At 40.4% G+C, this 23,820-nt stretch overlaps 1 protein-coding gene across 1 annotated transcript; it reads right to left on the bottom strand.

Annotated features, from left to right (window-relative positions):
* Window positions 1–6,354: 6,354 nt before the first annotated feature.
* LOC137277556 (endoribonuclease LACTB2-like) lies at window positions 6,355–23,726 on the bottom strand. The gene is made up of 7 exons (XM_067809349.1): window positions 23,573–23,726; window positions 18,988–19,151; window positions 13,349–13,472; window positions 12,759–12,861; window positions 10,220–10,444; window positions 9,134–9,215; window positions 6,355–7,642 (listed from the first exon to the last, which is right to left on the bottom strand). Exons 1-7 carry the CDS (start codon window positions 23,692–23,694, stop codon window positions 7,584–7,586), a joined length of 879 nt encoding a protein of 292 aa, XP_067665450.1. The 5' UTR covers window positions 23,695–23,726; the 3' UTR covers window positions 6,355–7,583.
* Window positions 23,727–23,820: the final 94 nt, after the last annotated feature.

The following is a 23,820-nucleotide window of genomic DNA, read 5'->3' on the forward strand; positions in this document are numbered from 1 at the left end:
AAACCAAAAGGCTATTTTCGGTCAGTGGACGAGTCACGAGTCACTACCTCGTCATGTAAAATCACAACAATTTAGCTGTGAGTGGAGACAACATAAATGGGTTTTAAGTTGGTTATTCACAGACTTGCCATTTGTAGTAACTTCATGACTTTACAACATGAAAAACGTGTACGAAACATGATGCAGAGGAGGAGATCGGGATTGCCCATGCTTGCATGACCGTCGATGGATGTTTCATGAAGCCATGATCACGTAAGCCCGTCCAAGTAGGAACAGATGCCCTGCCCCGAAGTGGCCACACCCCCGATCACACACCACCACAAACAGAGCGTATTATGTTGATTATGTTGGTTGTTTCTTTAATGGTTGATTAATAGAAAGGTTTGTTTGTTGGATGGTTGGTCGGTTGGTCTGTTGGTCTGTTGGCTGAAATACTCCACTTGAGCTGACCGCCAACTGGATATGTACTGAAAGTGGAATGCCAGGGAAAGGGGGAAGCCACCAGACGTTTTCAATATTTCTTTCACGAAGTGGCGCAATATCGATAGACTATAAACGACTACCAAACATTCCCAAGGATCGCGTTTTGGCCTAAGCAGTTACAGCCGTTATTGTAAGTCTACTTACTGTTCCTATAGCTAGTACACATCATGTCAATGCAGACTTCAATCACAGGCAATTACTGATCGGAGACCGAAATCGACCATTTCCATCAGGAGCCTTGGGCTTTAATGGGTTTTGACATCAAAAACAAGAAGCTTTTACACTGACAAAGATATTTGCTAACTTATTGGAGATAGTGATTTAAATGTCATTTTCCCATGTTGCAGTTACCATGACAACTGGTTTGTTGAGTAAAATGTTACAGCACTATGAGTCATAAATGAAAAGGTGAAAAAGGGTATAAACATTTTATCAATAAAGGGACTTGGGTTGCCTTTGAAACATGAAGGATATTATGTTAGCTATTGATTCCAATCTGAAACACAAAGGCTAACCAACAAGGCATTAGTTTGTTAATTTGTAGACGGTCACACAAAATCAACAATCAACAAATGACTTTTTATCAATCACACAATGTTAGGTTCACATGTTGGAACACAAAGGGTAGCCTGTGTGGTGCTGTGTGGCCTTGTGCATTGAGCTTACGTTACCAATCAGGTTAAACGTCGAACGCGGAGAGTACTTGGATGGGTGACCGTGTTTAGCATCTTCACTCTTGAGAATTTCTGGGACTTCGGTCCTATCCCTACGTAAAAACACATGTGGCAGAGTAGTCTCACCATAGGCACCTCCGTTCGTTCAAACTTGCCTCTGTCCACCCAGCAGATAATGGGTTCCCAGTGATATGAGTCATGGGACTCTCAGCGGTCAGGTGATATCAGCTGGCAGCAGTTCGGTGTGTACAAGAAGGTACGTCCAATCCTCGCCCGTAAAATCGGGGAATAGGCTTCTTTCTTAAACAGGTACCATCGGCCTTCATGAAAAATGTCATCCGGAAACATCACGAAAGATCAGGGTTTCTGGACTAGTACGTTCAGACTGAGAGACGTGTGAATTATATTTTCACTTCCCTGTTGTTGTTGTTGTATTAAGCAAGTCACCTATCCCGAATAGCAGATCCGCCCAGTTGCCCCTTGCGACCAGCACCTGGAAAAGAAGTCCAGGGGCTCCTTCCACGAAGCATCCTTTACTACCTTAACCCCCATTCTTTAACAACGCACTAAGGTTACTTTTGTGACTTACGATCACTTTAGCGCTTTGTGAAAGGAGGCACTGTTACACATTGTACTAGAGTGTCATTACGACAATACGGAGTTGTTTGATTAACCGTGACTAAGCCTGGTCCTGGAAAGTCAAGTGAAGCTACATTCCATGTATCAGTCGTCGTCAATCACGTGTTGTAATTAAAACATAAAATACTCTAACGAAACTCAGCCAGTGTCCCGGTCTCAAGGACCAATGATAACAAGGTTTGGACCTGTCCTGGAATTTGGTAACATCAGGATATTTTTCTTAACTTTTATACATATGTTAAACAACTCTTATCTCAAATTGAATGAAATTCAGAGAAATGAAATTTCACGAAATGACTGTCTGAAATTACACAGTCTGACTGAAACATGTATATCATCGCTATATATCATATATGTGTCCTCGGTTCCCATTTGCGCAGATCGACGCTCATGATGTTGATCACTGGATTGTCGGGTCCAGACTCGATTACTTACAGACCGTCGCCATATACCTGGAATATTGCTGAATGCGGCGTAAAAACAACCTCACTCACTCATCGATACAAACGCCCCCATCAAATACCACGTGACTTTACGAGAAAGCTGTTCAAGGGCTGCATCTTGTAAGAGGTCGGATCCTGTTCCTTGCTCTGAAGCCGACTGTTAATGAAAATGATCAGATACATAAGCATCTCCACGGATTAGAGTGAAATATTAATGTGGCAGCTCACAAGGGGAAGCATGTCACTAACACGCCATGTACATGTCCACTGTTAGCTTGATGGTCAGCAGTGGACATTATCCTCGCCGGGTGTACATTTCCGTTACTTCCTGGTGCATTAGAGTCAAGGCAGCAATGAGACCGTGTTTCTGTACATATGCTGAGACATTCCTGAGCAGGTAATCTCAGAAACCATATAATAGACTCTGGTAATCTGAATTAACTCTTTTGAAGACCATTCGCTTTTACTGATGTCCTTCCATTGGGTGTGACATCTTACTGGACAATCTAGCACAGCCATTAACCTATTGCTCCTTTTCTTGAGACAATACACAGAAATGTGTACATCATTTCTATATCATTATAAACCTCGAGTGACGTCACTCTATTGTTCTCGGGGACACTTTTTCCGTAATATCCTTTAAATGTGATACAATCTCGCTTCCTCTGGCAGTTATTTAAATTCTGTCCCTCTGACAGGGGCATTAACTTTATATTGTCCCTCTGACCCGTAACTTTGAATTTTTACTTGTCATGAAGAGAGACACGACTTTGTCTTGTCAAAAAAGAATACGATCGTAAATTATGATATTATTAGCATTTTCAAACATGCAGTTCCGACACTCAGTTTTGAACAAATAACCCTTACTAGCTGGGCGGTTTTACCCAGAAGGCTGCGAAGGATCGCTGTGAAGAGAGATTGTTTCTCGATATGAACAGTGTGTTTCTCATGAGACTGGTAGTGCGGGCAACGCACGTGCAGGGCACGGTTAGCGCGTGCCAGTCTCATTCCAGTTGATTTCATCGTTGAATACCAAATATTGAAATGATATCTGAAGTACACATCTTCCGTCGGTTTGTAAATTGGATATAACATGACCTGTGGGCATTATTGAAAGGTAAGCCCTCGTCCCTTGGGAAGTGGACTTACTTTTCACACAGGTCCTGCTAAACAGAGCAATATCCTACACTTGCAACCTATGCCTGTTTAGGAACACTTTAATCCTTACTCCCATGAGTACAGGTGCTAAGACACACAATCTCCACTGTACCTATGGGTCCTCCAAGAGCTAAGACAAATATTCAGTCATGTACACATAAGTCCTCCAGGTGCTAATACACACTTTCAGCACTGTACACATCGGTCCTTCAAGTGCTAAGACACACATTCAGTGCTGTACACATGGGTCCTCCGGGTGCTGAGACACACATTCAAAACTGTACACATGGGTCCTCCAGGTGCTGAGACACACATTCACCATTGTACCGATGGGTCCCCCAGGTGCTGAGACACACATTCAACACTGTACACATGGGTCCTCCAGGTGCTGAGACACAAATTCAACACTGTACACATGGGTCCTCCAGGTGCTGACAAACACATTCACCATTGTACCCATGGGTCCTCCAGGTGCTGAGAAGCACATTCAACACTGTACACATGCATCCTCCAGTTGCTATCACTCCTGTACCCATGGATCCTCCAGGTTCTACCAAACATTCAGCACTGTGCACATGGGTCCTCCAGGTGCTGAGACACACATTCAACATTATACCCATGGGTCCTCCAGGTGCTGAAACACATTCAGTGCTGTACACATGGGTCCTCCAGGTGCTGTGATGCACATTCAGCATTGTACCCATGGGTCCTCCAGGTGCAGAAACACATTCAACACTGTACACATGGGTCCTCCAGGTGCTGAGACACACATTCAACACTGTACACGTGGGTCCTCCAGGTGCTGAGACACACATTCAACACTGTACACATGGGTCCTCCAGGTGCCAACACACACATTCACCATTGTACCCATGGGTCCTCCAGGTGCTGAGACACACATTCAACACTGTACACATGGGTCCTCCAGGTGCTGAGACATACACTCAGCATTGTACCCATGGGTCATCCAGGTGCAGAAAGACATTCAGCACTGTACACATGGGTCATCCAGGTGCTGAGACACACATTCAACACTGTACCCATGGGTCCTCCAGGTGCTGAGACACACATTCAACACTGTACACATGGGTCCTCCAGGTGCATGAAACACATTCACTGCTGTACACATGGGTCCTCCAGGTGCCGAGACACATATTCAGCATTGTACCCATGGATCATCCAGGTGCTGAGACACACATTCAATACTGTACACATGTGTCCTCCAGGTGCATGAGACACATTCACTGCTGTACACATGGGTCCTCCAGGTGCCGAGACACATATTCAGCATTGTACCCATGGATCATCCAGGTGCTGAGACACACATTCAATACTGTACACATGTGTCCTCCAGGTGCATGAGACACATTCACTGCTGTACACATGGGTCCTCCAGGTGCCGAGACACACATTCAGCATTGTACCCATGGGTCATCCAGGTGCTTAGACACACATTCAGCACTGTACACATGGGTCCTCCAGGTGCATGAAACACATTCAACAATGTACCAATGGGTCCTACAGGTGGTGAAACACACATTCAACCCTGTACCCATGGGTACTTCTATGTGCTGAGATACACATTCAGCCATTGTGAGACCTCCAGATGGTAGGACACACATTCAGCCCTGTACCAATGGATCTACAGCAGGCTGAGACACACATTCAGCCTTGCCAACCTTGTACATAGGGGTCGACAGGGCTGTAAGCCAAACATCCTGTAGGTGTGGCCCATACAGATATTAATATCCACACTCAGCACTAAATAAGCTAGTACTCTCAGGCAAACACAATTACAGTGGAAGCTGTCTAAACCAGCTCTCATCAGGACTGAAGAAATAATCCGGATTTGACGACATGCCAGATTGTAGAGCTCATAAATGTACATGCCATGGATGGGACTGAGATTTCATGTCGGTGCTGACAACTTGCCGGATTGGAGAGATGCTGGTTTTGACAGCTTCCACTGTACATGTTATTTTCACAGTCAAATCCTATTTCAACCAACAACTCTGTAATTTAGTCACACTTAATAAACTGCATAAGGAATTATACTGCTGGCAGGACTTGAAACCCTCCAGTGAAGAATCACTGCGTCATAATCAGCTCAAGTGAAAATCACAAGACCTGACCCAAAGTTGAACAAAATCTACTCATCCAGCAGCTTCTTTCATGTCAGTACACTGAAGCCACCACTAGATTGCCAACACACACACTCGCCCGACACAGTGGATCCGACTCCTTGGTGTATGATCAGCCTGGAGAGTGGAAGGTCTCAGGTGAGATCCATGGTCAGTCACACCAAAAGACATTAAGTTATGGTACTTGCTAGTCCCTACCTGGCACTCGGCATTCATGGGTACAACAGAGACTGCTCAGCTCGGAGTCAATGGAATGCGTCTGAGTTGGGTTTTTATGCTAAGTCATGGTATGGTATCTCAGTGAGCTAGCAAAATACCACTAGCTTAAATCTGGGGTAGTAAAAGCAGCCATACATAGAGAATCTCACCTAAGTGTCTACTGATATCAAATTTATCAACACGAGTTGATAAAGTAACAAATATCCGAGGACTGCCAAGGATATTTTCACCTTTATAAACAAGTGTTGATATAAGTGATGTCAGCAGACAAAGGGTGAGATATTATTTATCACCCAAAATATTTCTTCATAAGTTTTAAATGAAAAATGTACATCTCTGAACACAGCATTTCCCTTAGATTTGCAGTGCGGCGATGTCATAGCATTGTGACGTCATCAAGTTAATGACTCCTAGCAGATATCATCTGATCTAACACAAGCGATATCTCCTGCAGAACAGTTTTGGATGATAAACACACACACACATGCACGTTGTCATATGTGCAAAATATTCTCAAGTATGACATAAAATCCCATTTCACCTCACCTCACCTAAAATTTTGACAATAACACTCTTACACAAAAAACAAAAACGTTAATTATTATCTGACAATTGTATTCAGCAAAAGGAATACATAGAAAACTATCAATCAACTTGCCTCACTGGTTAAAACAGTAACATAGTTGCTGATTAGTCTGGTAATTAAACAATAAATGTCACATTGTTCGGCATTGGCTATTCCAGTATTCTCCTTGAAGAAACAACCTTTAAGTTAAATCAAAGCTGGTCAGCTGATTACTGGGGAAAATTCAGGGTATATGTTAGGTCACAGAGCAAGAATAATAATATCGGTCAGATCTGTGATTCTACTCAAAGCTAAGCTGATCTTAGCATGGCACAGGCTAAGGGGCTCAACTGTCACCTCCATTGCCCCTTTGAGTCGGTGAGTTTTAGATTTACACTGCTCTCAGCATTATTCAGCTTCATGGCAGCATTTATTTCTCTTCACAAATCAGCATTCAGTCTTCTGACCTGTGGCTATGCTAGGCTGATGTCCATTGCAGCCACAATATCCACTTTGTATTGAAATTACTCAGCATAGTACTAAAAATATGATTGTAATTTTGGTTAGCAATCATGCAAGTTCAGGCACAGTAGCTACTGTCAACACTTAAACCTGAATTAATGCTGAATTACCACATTTTTCATATCAACAAAATGTCAACAAACAATATTTCTTACTAGCTGTATCGTAAGTTGTCACAAGATCACTCGGTTCATCATCACAGGACCTGAGAAGGCCCCAGGGTAGCATAGGCCTTCAGCAACCCATGCTTGCCATAAAAGGCGACTATGCTTGTCGTAACACATGTCATCATTTCCCAACTGCGCAGATCGATGCTCATGTTGTTGGTCACTGGATTGTCTGGTCCAGACTCAATTGTTTACAGACCGCCGCCATATAGCTGGAATATTGCTGAGTGCAGCGTAAAACAAACTCACTCACTCACTCATTATCACGGAGCCAGGTAAGTGTAATGAACCAGTGGCAAATGAAAAGGCTTTGTTACACCTGAGTGCACACCTACTGGCTCTGACTGGGTTCAGTATCGTGGCTGCTTCGTTTCATGGGAGGTAAACGCAAATACAAAATACTGCACTTTTGATTTGCAATTATTCGCTTATAATTTTGTTTATTTGTTTTTCCTCAATCGGCAATGAATTCTGTATATCATGAATAAGTGACTGTGTATTAATTATGTTGGATTTCCTGGTTGCATGTGACCTTTAAATGTGTTATACTTGTGAGTCACAAACCACTGTTGTCATAATTTGTTTTCATTCGGTTTTATCCTCCACACCATTTTCTCCTCATCCGTACATTCTGAAACATGAGAGATGTAACCAGGCAGAGAATTCACATTATCACCATAATCAGTACATCCTCGCTATTATCAGAACATCCTCACTAGAGTCACTAGATCCTCATCATGATCAGTACACCCTCGCTATTATCAGAACACTAGAATCAGTACTTCCCAACCATGATCAGTGCACCCTCACTATAATCAGTACACCCTCACTAAAATCAGTGCACCCTCACTAGAATCAGAACATCCTCACTATAATCAGTACATCCTCACTAAAATCAGTGCACCCTCACTAGAATCAGTACTTCCTCACCATGATCAGTACATCCTCACTGGAATCAGTACATCCTCACTAAAATCAGTGCACCCTCACTAGAATCAGAACATCCTCACTATAATCAGTACATCCTCACTAAAATCAGTGCACCCTCACTAGAATCAGTACTTCCTCACTAAAATCAGTGCACCCTCACTAGAATCAGTACTTCCTCACCATGATCAGTACACCCTCACTGGAATCAGTATATCCTCACTAAAATTAGTACACCCTCACTAGAACCAGTACTTCCTCACCATGATCAGTACACCCTCACTGGAATCAGTACATCCTCACTAAAATCAGTGCACCCTCACTAGAATCAGTACTTCCTCACCATGATCAGTGCACCCTCACTATAATCAGTACATCCTCACTAAAATCAGTGCACCCTCACTAGAATCAGTACTTCCTCACCATGATCAGTACACCCTCACTGGAATCAGTACATCCTCACTAAAATCAGTGCACCCTCACTAGAATCAGTACTTCCTCACCATGATCAGTACACCCTCACTGGAATCAGTATATCCTCACTAAAATTAGTACACCCTCACTAGAACCAGTACTTCCTCACCATGATCAGTACACCCTCACTGGAATCAGTACATCCTCACTAAAATCAGTGCACCCTCACTAGAACCAGTACTTCCTCACCATGATCAGTACACCCTCACTGGAATCAGTACATCCTCACTAAAATCAGTACACCCTCACTAGAACCAGTACTTCCTCACCATGATCAGTACACCTTCACTAGAATCATTGTATTACTCCCTTTGCTGTCTTTTTATCCGATCAGGTTTGTACAATTGGACTTTGAGCATACCAATCACAAGTCTCCTGTCATAGCTAACTTTCTAACTGATTAAACTCAATTGTTGCAGAAATACCCTGAAAGAGGTAGGAGTATTCATTTTTTAATTATTTTTTATGGTTTCACACTTGTCAAATTGTCTGTAAGATTTCTTCCCTAAGCACCTTAGCTGACACCAGGATGTTTGTAATTGATCATCTGATTGGCCTTTGTGAAAAGGAGGTAATACAATTATTGGGCTGAGCCGTAGATGCATCCAGGGTACTAGTGGAGATTTGGAGAACACATACCCTGGAGAATATCGAGGATATACTCAAGACTGAGCACATGGTACATTTATCTCATATGGCTGGGGTACATTTCTATACTCACCAACTTTGTTTTCATCCCTGAGCTTCTTCAGCTGCTGGAGAACATTTCCAGCTGCTGCCATGTGGAGATTCTCAGGTGTGTCCTGAAACACGGAGATACCATCTACACCAAGCCGTGTTCTGTACACATGAACATGGCAGTTTTCCCTATCAAACATATACGCACCCATACCAAAATATTATGCATATTCCAATAAAGAGTAACAGTGCACTAGTTGATGTTATACCATTTTTAATGCAAAAAGATAATAGCATGAATTGTGGTCTCTCCCTTAATCACTGTTTACAGCTGTTGGAACTATATCAAAATTTGTGGAAATAAGGTCAAGGTCACCAAAACTGACTGGCGTCTGCATAATGTCCTAATGTAGGTTGTCACCAAACTTGAAGATATTGGGCACAATAGTTAATGTGTTAACAAGAATCTAAAAAGTGGCCAAAGTGTCGTGGTGACCTTGAAAATAAGCTCAAGGTCACCGAAACTGTTTGGTGTCTGCGTAATCCCCCAGTGAAGATACTGGGTATGGCAGGTCATGAGATATCGCACACATCCAAACATATATACAGACGCCACTGAATACGGCTGGGGACAAATAGCATGCAGCAAATGAGTAAGTTCATAGTGCACCAAGTGCATGTGCCAAGTGCAATCCATGACCTAAAATTTCATGCATGGTGGTTTGCTACATGTCTGTTAAGAGTTATCTTAATAATTTTTCAAATAACTTTAATTTATGCAAATTTCTGTTATGTACTGTTACTTTTCTCCTTCAGTACAAAAAAAACTGCATACAGTTGACCAACTTGAGGACGTCAACATTAATTTTTCATTGCCAATGTGTAACTGTGGATTTGGCATATTCTGATTTGTACAATATGAATTTAACCAAACTTACAGGCAAACATTTCTTCTTTAATACCAGGTAAAAGTTTGCATGTCATGGTTATGTGGTTGTGCAGGTTTCAATGACACATCGATGCACAATACCATAGAAAATGTTCTCCAAAGTACACAAAAAGGGGAAAAGAAGCTTGTCCCATTCAACTACATCTAGTTATTTCACCAAGAAGGAATTCCAATACTCACAACATAAATTGCCTTGACAATGTCCATGATGCTAGCCTCAGGCTGGGTTTGTGTCTCCAGATATCCTAGAATCTGATCCTCTCTCTGTTTGCGGTGTTGGATGTAGTACCTTATGATGTCACATGGGTTGGTGATTACGTAGCCGTGCCCTGGGTAGATGATGCTTGGTGCAAGCTCAAGGATGTCATGCAGAGACTTCATGTACTGACTCAGATCCGAGATTGTCTGAAGTATGCATTGACATTCTTAACTCTACAGACTTGCTGCACCATGCAGTCGGCATTCTACATGTAAGTTCAACATGCACCTGGTTTAGATTGGGACATGAAAACATCTAGATTGTATGTTGCCTCTGAACATGACAACATCTAGCTTGCATGTTGGCTCAGGACATGACAACATCTAGCTTGCATGCTGGCTCATGACATGATAACATCGAGCTTGTATGTTGGCTTTGAACATGATAACATCGAGCTTGTATGTTGGCTTTGAACATGACAACATCTAGCTTGTATGTTGGCTCAGGACATTACAACATCTTGCTTGCATGTTGGTTCAGGACATGATAACATCGAGCTTGTATGTTGGCTCAGGACATTACAACATCGAGCTTGTATGTTGGCTCAGGACATTACAACATCTAGCTTGTATGTTGGCTCAGGACATTACAACATCTAGCTTGTATGTTGGCTCAGGACATTACAACATCTAGCTTGTATGTTGGCTCAGGACATTACAACATCTAGCTTGTATGTTGGCTCAGGACATTACAACATCGAGCTTGTATGTTGGCTCAGGACATTACAACATCTAGCTTGTATGTTGGCTCAGGACATTACAACATCTAGCTTGTATGTTGGCTCAGGACATTACAACATCGAGCTTGTATGTTGGCTCAGGACATTACAACATCTAGCTTGTATGTTGGCTCAGGACATTACAACATCTAGCTTGTATGTTGGCTCAGGACATTACAACATCTAGCTTGTATGTTGGCTCAGGACATTACAACATCTAGCTTGTATGTTGGTTCAGGACATGATAACATCGAGCTTGTATGTTGGCTCAGGACATTACAACATCGAGCTTGTATGTTGGCTCAGGACATTACAACATCTAGCTTGTATGTTGGCTCAGGACATTACAACATCTAGCTTGTATGTTGGCTCAGGACATTACAACATCTAGCTTGTATGTTGGCTCAGGACATTACAACATCGAGCTTGTATGTTGGCTCAGGACATTACAACATCTAGCTTGTATGTTGGCTCAGGACATTACAACATCTAGCTTGTATGTTGGCTCAGGACATTACAACATCTAGCTTGTATGTTGGCTCAGGACATTACAACATCTAGCTTGTATGTTGGCTCAGGACATTACAACATCTAGCTTGTATGTTGGCTCAGGACATTACAACATCTAGCTTGTATGTTGGTTCAGGACATTACAACATCTAGCTTGTATGTTGGCTCAGGACATTACAACATCTAGCTTGTATGTTGGCTCAGGACATTACAACATCTAGCTTGTATGTTGGCTCAGGACATTACAACATCTAGCTTGTATGTTGGCTCAGGACATTACAACATCTAGCTTGTATGTTGGCTCAGGACATTACAACATCTAGCTTGTATGTTGGCTCAGGACATTACAACATCTAGCTTGTATGTTGGCTCAGGACATTACAACATCTAGCTTGTATGTTGGCTCAGGACATTACAACATCTAGCTTGTATGTTGGTTCAGGACATTACAACATCTTGCTTGCATGTTGGCTCAGGACATCACAACATCTAGCTTGTATGTTGGCTCAGGACATTACAACATCGAGTTTGTGTGTTAGCTCAGGACATGACAAAATCTAGCTTGTAATTTGGCTTTGAACATGACAACATCTTGCCTGTATGCTGGACCTAAACTTCATCATATCTACCTTGTATGTTGGAGCTACACATAACAACATGTCTTCGGACAAAGATTTCATCATCCATCCACAGTTCATGACATCCTGGTTGCATACTGAACTCAGGCTGATGTTCAGGTTTGTTTGTTGTTTTACTCAGCAATAAATCAAGCCTGCTGACAGCAGTCTATGAGTTTCAATCTGGGCCAAACAGTGCCATCATTCACTTCAATCAACAGAGTTGGGATAAAATGACCAGAATCCATCCAATCCAACTAGCGTCCTCTTATAACAAGCACGGACTGCTGGAGTCATCTCCAGAGATCCTCACAGGTTACTGTTGTTACTAAGCTTAGTACAGCTGTTACAGTGCAGACCTTTCATTACTACATTTATATATGAAATCCAGCCATGTCTGTACCATGTATAGCATGCAATGAGTGAAATATCACTGACAGGTTAGTTAATCAGTTAACCATGCATGTCAGAATCCTGTTTCCTTCTACTTTTAATTTCTAACATCTAATACGAACTACTATTTACTTTCACTGATGTGGAAAAGTACACTTATTTGTTGTAATGTTTCACTTCATTGTATATTATGTTAACTTCAGGACATGTCCATTGTCTTACTGTTGTTGTTCCTCCCAAAATACTGTCCCCAGAGAACACTGCATTTTCTTCCTCAAGCAGAAGGATCATATGATCGTCAGTGTGCCCTGGATTGTATACTGCCCTAAAAAAAAGAATTGAGTGAGTTTGATTTTACGCCGGTTTTGGCAATACACCTGCAATATCACAACTGGGGACACCGGTAATGGGCTTCACCTATGTGGGGATTCAAACCTGGGTATTAAGCATGACAAGCAAACGCATTACACCACCAGGCTATCCCACCCCTCCCCTGAGAAACAAACATAATGATGACACATGAGTGTACAGTTGGATACTGACATAGAATACAAGTTGCCATAGAATACAAGTTGCATACAAGTTGCCATAGAATACAAGTTGCATACAAGTTGCCATAGAATACAAGTTGCATACAAGTTGCCATAGAATACAAGTTGAGTGTCTTGGATTCAATCTCTTTTTAATAAAGAGACGCATTTTCCTTTTGGTCCATATGCTGGCAATATTTTATAAACGCATGTAGTTCAATTTACAGTAATCTGATGCATGGAAATGACAAGATTTCACTAAAGCATCAGATGTCAGATTACCTAAGTGTGGCTCCATCAGTCTTGAAGATGTGCTTATCATTGATGAAGTTGTACGGGATGTACCCAAGGTCGGCATCTGGACCAGACACCCGCTTAATCTTAGACACCCTGGGATTCTCATCACCTGTGGATATACATATTTCTACTCTAATTATAAATTCATGTACGACATCATGATTTCACATGCCCACATTCACATTCACCTATCATCATACAAAGTGATGAGTACCATCAATAGTAAGGTCTTAATAGCATAGTAAGGAAGTGATACAATATGTATCATCCTAGAAAGTCTCAAATGATTCTGTCATAGTAAGTATGTGATACAAAATGTCTCATCAGAGCAAGGTCTCCATAGGATACCAATTGTCATAGTAAAGTCACAGTACAATATATGTCATCTTCCAAAGGTCTCATGGGTACAATGTGTGAAGCCCATTTTCTGGTGTCCCCCGCCGTGATATTGCTGGAATATTGCTAAAAAGCGGCGTAAAACTAAACTCACTCACTCACTCCAAAGGTCTCAATATGATACAGTGCAGCAGGGTAGCCAAGTGTTAAACGAGTTTGCTTGTCAAGCTGAAGAACGGAGTTCCATTCCCTGCATGGGTACAGAGTGTGAGGTCCATTTCTGGTGTTCCCTGATATTGCTTAAAGAGATGTAAAAACCATACTCAAAAACCCTTTCTATTTGATATCCATCATCATTATGAAGCTTCACAGAAAGGTCATAGAATGATAAGTTTGAAGATATGGAAAAACCATGATAAGTTGACCATGCATGGAAAATTTCAGTATGGTTGAACTAAATAAATCCATTTTCAGCTAAAAGATGTATGGACATGGTACCAAATTACATCAAACATCAAACTTCAATCAAGACACAACAGTACAGGTCACATAATATACAATCAGTGGCCACAGTCTGTTCGCAATGGCGATGTCACAGCTATTATTACCGGAATTGGGTCCCTTTTTAAAATTTGCGTATCTATGTAAATAGTAAACATAGTCACATCACATATTCAGAATCTAGAGACCATGTGCTCTTAGCACATCTTGGTGTCACATTGGCAAACTGTCAAATGGACGACAAATGTATACGACACTTAGCCCAATCCAAATGTCATTCATCACCTGGCTGAGCTCTTGTCTCGAGTTAATGTCACCTAATTTTGCTTTGTGTTGATATTCAACAATTTTCAAAACATTTTCAATGATAATGAGATCTGGGCTTTGTGGGGGCAACGACTAAGTCGGCACTTGATTTGCTTGTTACCAACGGTTAGCCCGAACAGACACATGACAATGGAAAGTATGTCTTTTAAATGCTCAATCAGTTTGCAACAACTGTGTTGACATTGTGGATTTGGTATTGGATCACCACATTGATATGCTAGTACTCGTTGAAACGTGGATTAAACCTTGGGGAGATGAATCAATGATTGTGCAACGAACTCCACCTGGATACACAGTCAAACATTAGCCAAGGATTTCTCGTGGAGGTGGAGTAGCTATTATCTTTAGGAGTAATTTTCACATTAAATTTCTGCAAGTTGACTCCGAGGAGACATCATTTGAATATATATTTTTTCAAACTATTCATGGAAAAACTGCTACCAATGTTTTGGTTTTGTATCGAGCGCCACCTACCAGGAGGAACAAATTAACATTTTCAATGTTTCTTGAATAATTCTCTAATTTACTGGATATGTTGTTTGTCAAGTCAAACAGGTTGTTCATTCTGGGGTACTTCAACATCCACTTTGATAAGAAACAGAACAGTGACACAGTAAAAATGATAGAGCTCTTGCAATCGCACAACTACCTTCAAATTGTAAATGATTCTACATACAAAAATTACCACATTCTTGACTGAGTAATTAGACGTGAAACTGACAAATTCATCACAGACGTGTCAGATCTCCAGCTATCAGACCATTTCCTTATCACACTGCATCTCGACATGACTCGACTCCCGCCACCTGTACACACTGTCAGGTGTAGAAATATTCGAAAGATGGATATGACATCATTCCGTTCTGATATATTGAACACTGATCTTCTTAAACATCCACTGACTCATTGTGAGGACTATGTCAAAGTGTACTATTCTGTGCTTCTTGAACTGTTGGATAAGCATGTTCCTGAGAAAGTGAAAACATTGCCTCAGAGATCTGATGCAGGATGGTTTCTCACTTCAAATGTGAAGACAGCAAAGGCTGAGAGGAGGAGTGCAGAACGACAATAGAGGAAATCATCATCAAATCTATTGTGCCACTTGGAATAATGTCACGCTTTTACTGAACCTGTCAAAACAGGACTTCATAAACTCAAAAATTTCTGAGAGTAAATCAGACACTAAAGCGCTATGTGAAGTTATGTTCAAGCTGTTGGGTAAACAGAGTAATGTCTCACTCCCTGACACTGGGTCTCTATTTCCAGAAGAAAATTGAAGACATTCAACTTCAGAAAACTCTGGATCAGGCAGCATCTGACATAATCAACTCAATTCTTTAAGTCCTTATTTAACAGATGATGTATTGAAGATTAGTAAGGCTTCAAAACCAACAGCATGCATTTTGGACCCAATTCCTACTAAAGTTGTGATCAGTGATATTGATATACTTCTCCCTGTCATCACAGGTGATGTGAACTGTAATCTCCTGTGTGGATCCACGCCTGATTTCTATCGACATGCAGTGGTAAAACCATTGCTTAAAAAACATGGACTAGATGTGGATGTTTTGAAACATTAGAGGCCAGTCTCAAATCTTCCATTCATTTCCAAGGTTATAGAATGGGCTGTTCGAGATCGTTTGGTTCAGTATCTTGAAGAACACCATCTCTACAACCCATACCAGTCTGCATATCGCCCACGACACTCTACAGAATCTGCATTTCTTCACATGGTGAACCCACTGAGACTTGGTATTGACTCAGGAAATCCAGCATTGCTGCCATTGCTGGTATTGCTGGATTTAAGTGCGGCCTTTATACAGTTGACCATTCTAGATTACTTCACCGCCTAAAAACTGACTTTGGAATCACAGGTTCGTGTTTGAAGTGGTTTGAGTCATATCTCTCAAACTCTGTTCTCACTAGGGTCAACTGTCAAATCCAGTTAATCTTACTTCTGGCCTTCCACAAGGATTGGTCTTAAGACCGATTCTATTCACCCTTTATACCAAACAGCTTGGAGAAGTCATTGACCAGTATCAGCTACTTCGTCAACAATATGCTGATGACACCCAGCTATCCACAATCTTCAAGTCACAACCAAGAGAAGCAGCAGCTGCAGCTGAGTGTGTCACATCTTGTTGTGCTCATATCAAGAGCTGGATGAATGTTAACAGATTGAGACTGAATGACAAAAAGACAGTGCATGCTATCTGGACCACGTTCAAGGTGTGAGCAGTCTGATCTACATGGTCTACAGATTGGGAGATGTTTCATTCCACTCTCCACAGAAGTTAGAGACTTGAGAGTAATCTTGGATAGTGAACTATCAATGTCCAAACATGCCACGTACATTGCCCAAGTCTGTTCAAATCAACTTCGCAATATTGGCAATATATGTAAATTCCTAAGTCAAGTTTCTACGGCTACCCTGGCACTTTCTCTTGTGATCTCAAGAATTGATTACTGCAATGGACTGCTCACCAACACTCCAAAGTTGACCATAAACAGACTCCAATGCATTCAAAATACCGCTGCCAGGATCGTGTCTTGCTCCAGGAAGTATGATCACATAACCCCAATCCTTCGTACCCTCCACTGGCTTCCAGTGCAACAAAGGATAAGCTATAAGACCCTGTGCTTCGTGTAACAATGTCAGTTGGGTGATGCACCAGACTATCTCAGTGCCTATATCGTACCATATATCCCGGCTCAATCTTTGAGATCAGAGTCCAAACATTTGCTGACTATCCCAGTTACCAAAACAGTTACCTATGGACAGAGATCCTTTTGATTTGCAGCTGCGGCTGAGTGGAATCAGTTACCAAAATACATTAAAGACTGTGACGCTTTCTCTCTGTTTAAATCCAGACTTAAAACATCTGTATAAGCAAGCATTCTGTGATGAGTCAGGTCAGTGAACTCTTGGACTGTGCGCTTAGAGCATGAAATATTCATGGAGTCATGCACAATAAAAATGCACTATTATTATTATTATTATAACTTATCAGTGTTAATGTTGCCACCAATGACAGTTAAAGTTCCCACACCACACCATACACCAACAAACACACCCAAAATATCACTGACAAACTTCAAATTTCATTCATGATCAGCATGAATCCCCAAACAATCAGGTCATCTGACTTTTTCCACACACAATCTTTTCCATCTTTCATGATCTGGACTTGAGTCTAATCACTACAAATGACATTATCTAGCTGATTTCTTCTCCAATGCAGTTTTGTCTGACAACATTGCCTCTTCTGTCTAGTCTCTGTTAGCACAAGAAATGGTGATTTTCTTGCTTACCATATGTCTATGGTACCCTTCAGTGAACAATCTTCTTCTAACACTACGATGAGACACTGAAGTCTGTATCTGATGTTGTATTTTGCTGTTAAATCCCCATGTCTTTGCTGGCAATTCCTTTTCACAAGACAAAAAAAATCGCCATTCACTTCTTGGTTAAGATTTTCAGGGTCACCCACTTCTCACCAACGATTCAACTGAATCATACTCCTGAAAACACTTTAAAACTTAATGACTTGTACAAGGGTTTGTATCTGTCAAATCAGCAAGTACGTAGCTTGATTGGTTCCTTGCTGAGTCAACTGAACAATTAGATTTCTTTGGTCATGTGTCAGTTCTCAGTTGACAGGCAGCATGATAGCAGATGATATAAATGTAAATAAAACAAGGGAGGTAACTGTGTATTATTGATGCTATGCATATTTTGTGTCCTGAGAAATTTGTACCCCAAATTACATTACGATTGGTGGATTATCAGCATGGCGAAATGCTTTCAAAGCCAACCTATGACACAAAACATAGGCAACATTACATGATTTGCAAATAGACTATTGACCACTGATTGCACCATATATAGTACATAACATTGTAATGCATCTTTCTGTGTCAGTCTAATAAAATCCCTCTATCGAAACTTCCTTCACTTTAATGCACTCATGTAACATTGAGCCATATCCCAATGTTAGGCCAGTGAGTAACTTGTACTCATAGATTTTACTAACAAAACAGCTGCTGAGACTGACAGAGCACCTGCCTGATTTTACAACTGCTTCACTGTTGACCTTTACGAAACCTTTAATCACCAAATGGCACACAAAATTGATTCAAATGATATCAACTGTGACATCAAACCTCACTTCAATGACAAAGACCAGCAAGCTTTGGTTTTTTGTATCTTTCTTCTAATTCATTTTTTTTATACTATTGTTTTTATGATATAGTACAAGTTCCTCAGATTAACAAACAATAGTAGGAGATTGAACTTTTAGTACAGGACTTATAGCAATATTCAAGCAATATCGCAAAATTTGTTTCATGCATTATACTCATTGCAAAATCAAACCAACCCGACTCTGTAGTGTGACAAGTGAACACTTTAACGATTAGGCTACAACACAACTGCAAAAACCAATCTAAGCCTTACTTACATTGAACAACATCCTTGCAAATGTCCTTGACACCACCCACATGGTCTGGGTGAAAGTGAGTGACCACAATTTCCTGTATGGATGCTGCATAATCTGATAGTGTTGACTTCAGAAGAGTGATGTACTCAGGCACATCTGCATCTCCCGTATCAATCAAGATTTTTCTGAAAAGGATTTGGAACTTACATGATCATTATGAGAACCATAACTAATCCCACTCATTTTTCTGCATGATGTTCAATGTAGGTGAAAGGTGGAGTTGGCATGAGTACCCTTGGGTACAATTCGAAATACAGAAATGTATCCAACCCTAAATCATGATACATGCCTGTTCCAAGAATGGTATACAAGTAGATCTTCCTTGACCAGAAACCAATGCATGTTGCAGTTATTGTTTTTCCTGACAGCATTTAACAACAGGTCAAAAAGTGTAAAGGATAAAGGGTCAAAAATGACAAAGTCAAAAGGGCAAAAGAAAACTCAAACTGGCAAAGGAAAAGTCAAAAGGGCAAATGTATCATGAGAACATAATAACCACATTTCAATGGCCTGATGTGTTTTTCTAAAATATTAAGAAAATTTGTAAATTTCAAATTTGCAAATTTGTACATATTTAAAACAAAAACTTACAACTTTAAAGAAATAGTAATACAGATAGCTTGATCCTTCATCAAAGACTACACACTGATACAAATATAATGACAATTCAATGTTAACTGCTGAAACTGTTAATATCTGTTACTGAAAGCCATTCCCATAAAACACATAAAGTGCACATCAGTTTGCATGTTCTTATTTGAATTTTAATGTATGGCCCTTTGACTTTCTTTTGGCCCTTCCGGCTTTTCTTTGGCTCTTTTGACTTTTCAGTTTTTACACTTTCATCCTTTCAACTACAACTCTTTCTGGATAATGTGCACTGCAATATATAACAGCTTATTCAAATTAAATCAAATATAAAAAATCGTAATATCTTTGCAATCATTCAAACTAAGCATATTATGCATTACATCCATAATCAGATGTACTGAATTTGATGCATAAATATTCAAAGAGTTGAAGTTACTAAGTTCAAAGTCGAGATGTTAAAGGGGCACTGATGCGGAGCGAATAATGTTTCTCGCCTACGGTCTAATTACGAAACCAAACTGCAAATTGGTCAGCGCCCGCTCCTTCGACCGTGACGGACAAAGGAACTGGGCTCCTGTCCATATTAGCAGAATTTCTTCACCCAAAATAGTCAGGAGGCCGGATGCCCATCATATGCCATTATTTAAAAATATCCATGGTATTCCTTGTCTGATCCTAACAAAATATCCCAGCAGTGTAGTTCTTTTCGGATGCTTGGATGGTATAGTTACTCAATTTGATCCAATTTCTCTGTTTGTAACCTCGATATTTAATCATGTTACATGAAAATATGATGTCTACAGGCACGTAGCAAGCCATTTGTTTCACTCCGGAAGATTGCAAAGCTTTATATTTAGGTAATTTTGAGTGTTGGTTCAGCTGTGATAGCAAATATCCTACGTAAATTTTGGTAGCTATGGTAGCTACAATGGTTTATTATTTATGATAATAAAAACACACAGTTGATTTATTTGAATTCGTAAACAATAAACGATGACTTTGCCTTTGGTAGAGGAATCTGAAAATTTTCTTACGTAAAAAAAAACTTATTTCACCTATTTACCCAAGTACACAGCAAATGCCTGTATGTATTCCTTATGTAACGAAATTCCGTTGGTATCCTCAAAACATTATCAGCCCATAAGTGTTTTCAGGCTGCATGCAACACAGAGATTACATCTTCCTTGCTGTAACTCGCGTTTGATGGTGTAAACCTACACGTGTTATTTGTCATCATTCCTGGATGGTCAATTAATGAATTTATAACAGGTATAATTAGTAGTAACACCACTTCGGTTACTCAACAAAGGTTCCCATTGGGCATTTCTCCTGTCTGGCGTAAATACTCAACATTATAAATTAAGGTCTGTAATGGCAAATGTATTGTATGTTATGTGATATGTGCATGTAAGTGATGCAAGAGGGTTTATCAGATGAGTTACAAAAACAAACATCGATCAAAGGATTAACCGATAACACACTGATTGATTAATTACTTTTGTCAAAAGGCAGTGTGTGTAGATGACTACACCCTGTCGTAAAGTGTGAGTGTAAAAACAACATCCTCCCTTCAAAGAACTAACCACCCTTGCGTTGATTCATTGATTGCTCATTATTGGTTAACTAAATTACTTAGAATAGTGGACATCATACAATTAATTGCCAGGTGTGCTATCTTGGGTGACCAATGAGGTTTATCAGGTTTTCACCAACAAAAGACGTGAAACGATGTGTTACTTTTTCGCAAATTAGACAGTTGTAAGACACGCGACACAGAGCAGGATTATTTACCAGCTGCAGATGAATGGAATCCGATTTCTTTTACGTGGATATTGATGGATACATTCCTGAACAAGGTAGTAGCCTGACATTGTTGTTATAAAATTAGTCTGTTTTACATTCATTATTTGCATTTTGTTTTAATTTATTTGTTGTAGCATTCAGCAGAATCTGTATGACAGAAAACACACACTAGATCGCGTATGTGTGTGAAATAGGATCCACATTGGCAATCTATACAATGTATAAATGTTGCTGTCATGTTAGAAATTTACTATGAGTATAAGCAGACCGTTAATTTTCAAAATCATACAAATATGACAATAAACTAATTAGGGTTACGAGACAAAATATAGAGACGTACATTGGCTTCCTTATTCTTCCATCCTAAGAGTTTTTTACCATTTCTACCACTGGCAGATGATTAACCTTCAAAGTGTTTCATTTGTTTTCATAATACATATTTAATGAAGTAAAAATGACTTCACCTCAGTTGATCTGTATATAATTAAACTATCAGTTGCGCATACAAACTGCGCAGCAGAGGTCACGAACCAGTCAAGAATTCTGGGATATCATCCGGGTACTCATGGGAGAAAAACAATAACAAAAGTTTACACCAGTCCACGGAAATTGCTCCGCATCAGTGCCCCTTTAACTGTTATTCTCTGAGAACAATGCTGTCCTAATGTTTACCCATTAAAATCTTTCCATTTCTTTCGTCTAAAAAAATCTGTCCTTGCAATGTTTTATTTGTTCTTTCAGAACTGCAAAGTTCAGGCCCCTCTAAGTAATTGAAGGAATTACAGCAAATTTGAAGGAATTGCATCTCATATGTAAACAAACGCAGCCCACTCGCGAAACAATTGCAGCGATATCGGTAATTTAGCGGTAATAACAGAAACACATCGGCCCTATCAGAAGCAATGTCGGTAATACTGGAAACACGCTCGGCCATCTTCGGAGATTTTTCGGTCGCGAGCGGAAACTCACGCAGCAAAACATGGCGTCGTTGGAAGAAACACCCGTCTCGGTGAGTTGTGTTTTTAGTTCCTACTAATACATTTTTATACTTATCCATCTTTGACCACCCGTGTTGAATGCGTTTAGGTATGAGGTGTTGTTGGGACAATAGCTTATGTTTATAGGAAAAGATAGTCACTCTAGACGAGTGTCACAAGTCATGCCCCTGGAGGTTGTTTACATCTGAACATCGAAGTCGTGCCAATGATTACGAACGTGCGCTAGATATAACATCATTTTTTTTGTAAAATGTGTTTAAATTTGTCAATTGCACTTCATAGAAAGAAACATTATAGCTCATAAACTTCTTCATGGCGCACGTTCATGATGTTCGTAATCATCTGCACGACTTCGATGTTCAGGTGTAAACAATCTCCAGGGGCATGACTTGTGACACTGTTCTGCAGTGACAATCTTTTTCTAAAAACATAAGCTATTGTCCCGACAACACCTCATACCTAAACGCATTCAACACGGGTGGTCAAAGATGGATAAGTATAAAAATGTAATAGTAGGAACTAAAAACACAACTCACCGAGACGGGTGTTTCTTCCAACGACGCCATGTTTTGTTGCGTGAGTTTCCGCTCGCGACTGAAAAATCTCCGAAGATGGCCGAGCGTGTTTCCAGTATTACCGACATTGCTTCTGATAGGGCCGATGTGTTTCTGTTATTACCGCTAAATTACCGATATCCCTGCAATTGTTTCGCGAGTGGGCTACGTTTGTTTACATTTGAGATGCAATTCCTTCAAATTTGCTGTAATTCCTTCAATTACTTAGGGGGGCCTGAAGTTGAAAGTCCGCTAGCCGAGAGCCGCGATGCGGTCGTATACAGTGAAGACATGATCTTGACTGTATAAGACCGCATCGCGGGTCTCGGCTGAAAGCCCGCATGTCTGACTAGGCTCATCTTCAGCCTACAGATTTCTGCCAGTTATACTTGGACACTTGACGCATTTTTATAGACTAACATGTTATTTCAGTCTAACATAAATAAGTTTCATGAAGAGAGTTTTGGATGGATCTTTGTAAAATCTGACAGACAAATATGAAGTCATCAGTAGCGCAATAACCCGTCTGAAGCCTCATACTGTATCTGTGGCTAAGATTATTTTTCATATGTGTCAGTTGAAAGATCGTTCATGACTGACTTGGGACCAGTTCCCACGAGATATGTGTTAGTTCCCTGTAGACGTGATCCTCCTGGATTACAGCCCAGAATGCGAATAACACGCTGGGAAAGTTGTTCCAACTTCGGCAACACAGCCGCCATTTTGTTAAATCACATGACCTTCGGACTGTTATGACATAGATTAATCATTATATATGTAATACTGATAATTTTCGGTTTGAATAATTCATAAAACCTGATAATAAGTTTTATTTCATTCTATCTTAG

This window comes from Haliotis asinina, chromosome 3 (assembly GCF_037392515.1).
Source record: "Haliotis asinina isolate JCU_RB_2024 chromosome 3, JCU_Hal_asi_v2, whole genome shotgun sequence".
Taxonomy (NCBI): Eukaryota; Metazoa; Mollusca; class Gastropoda; order Lepetellida; family Haliotidae; genus Haliotis; species Haliotis asinina.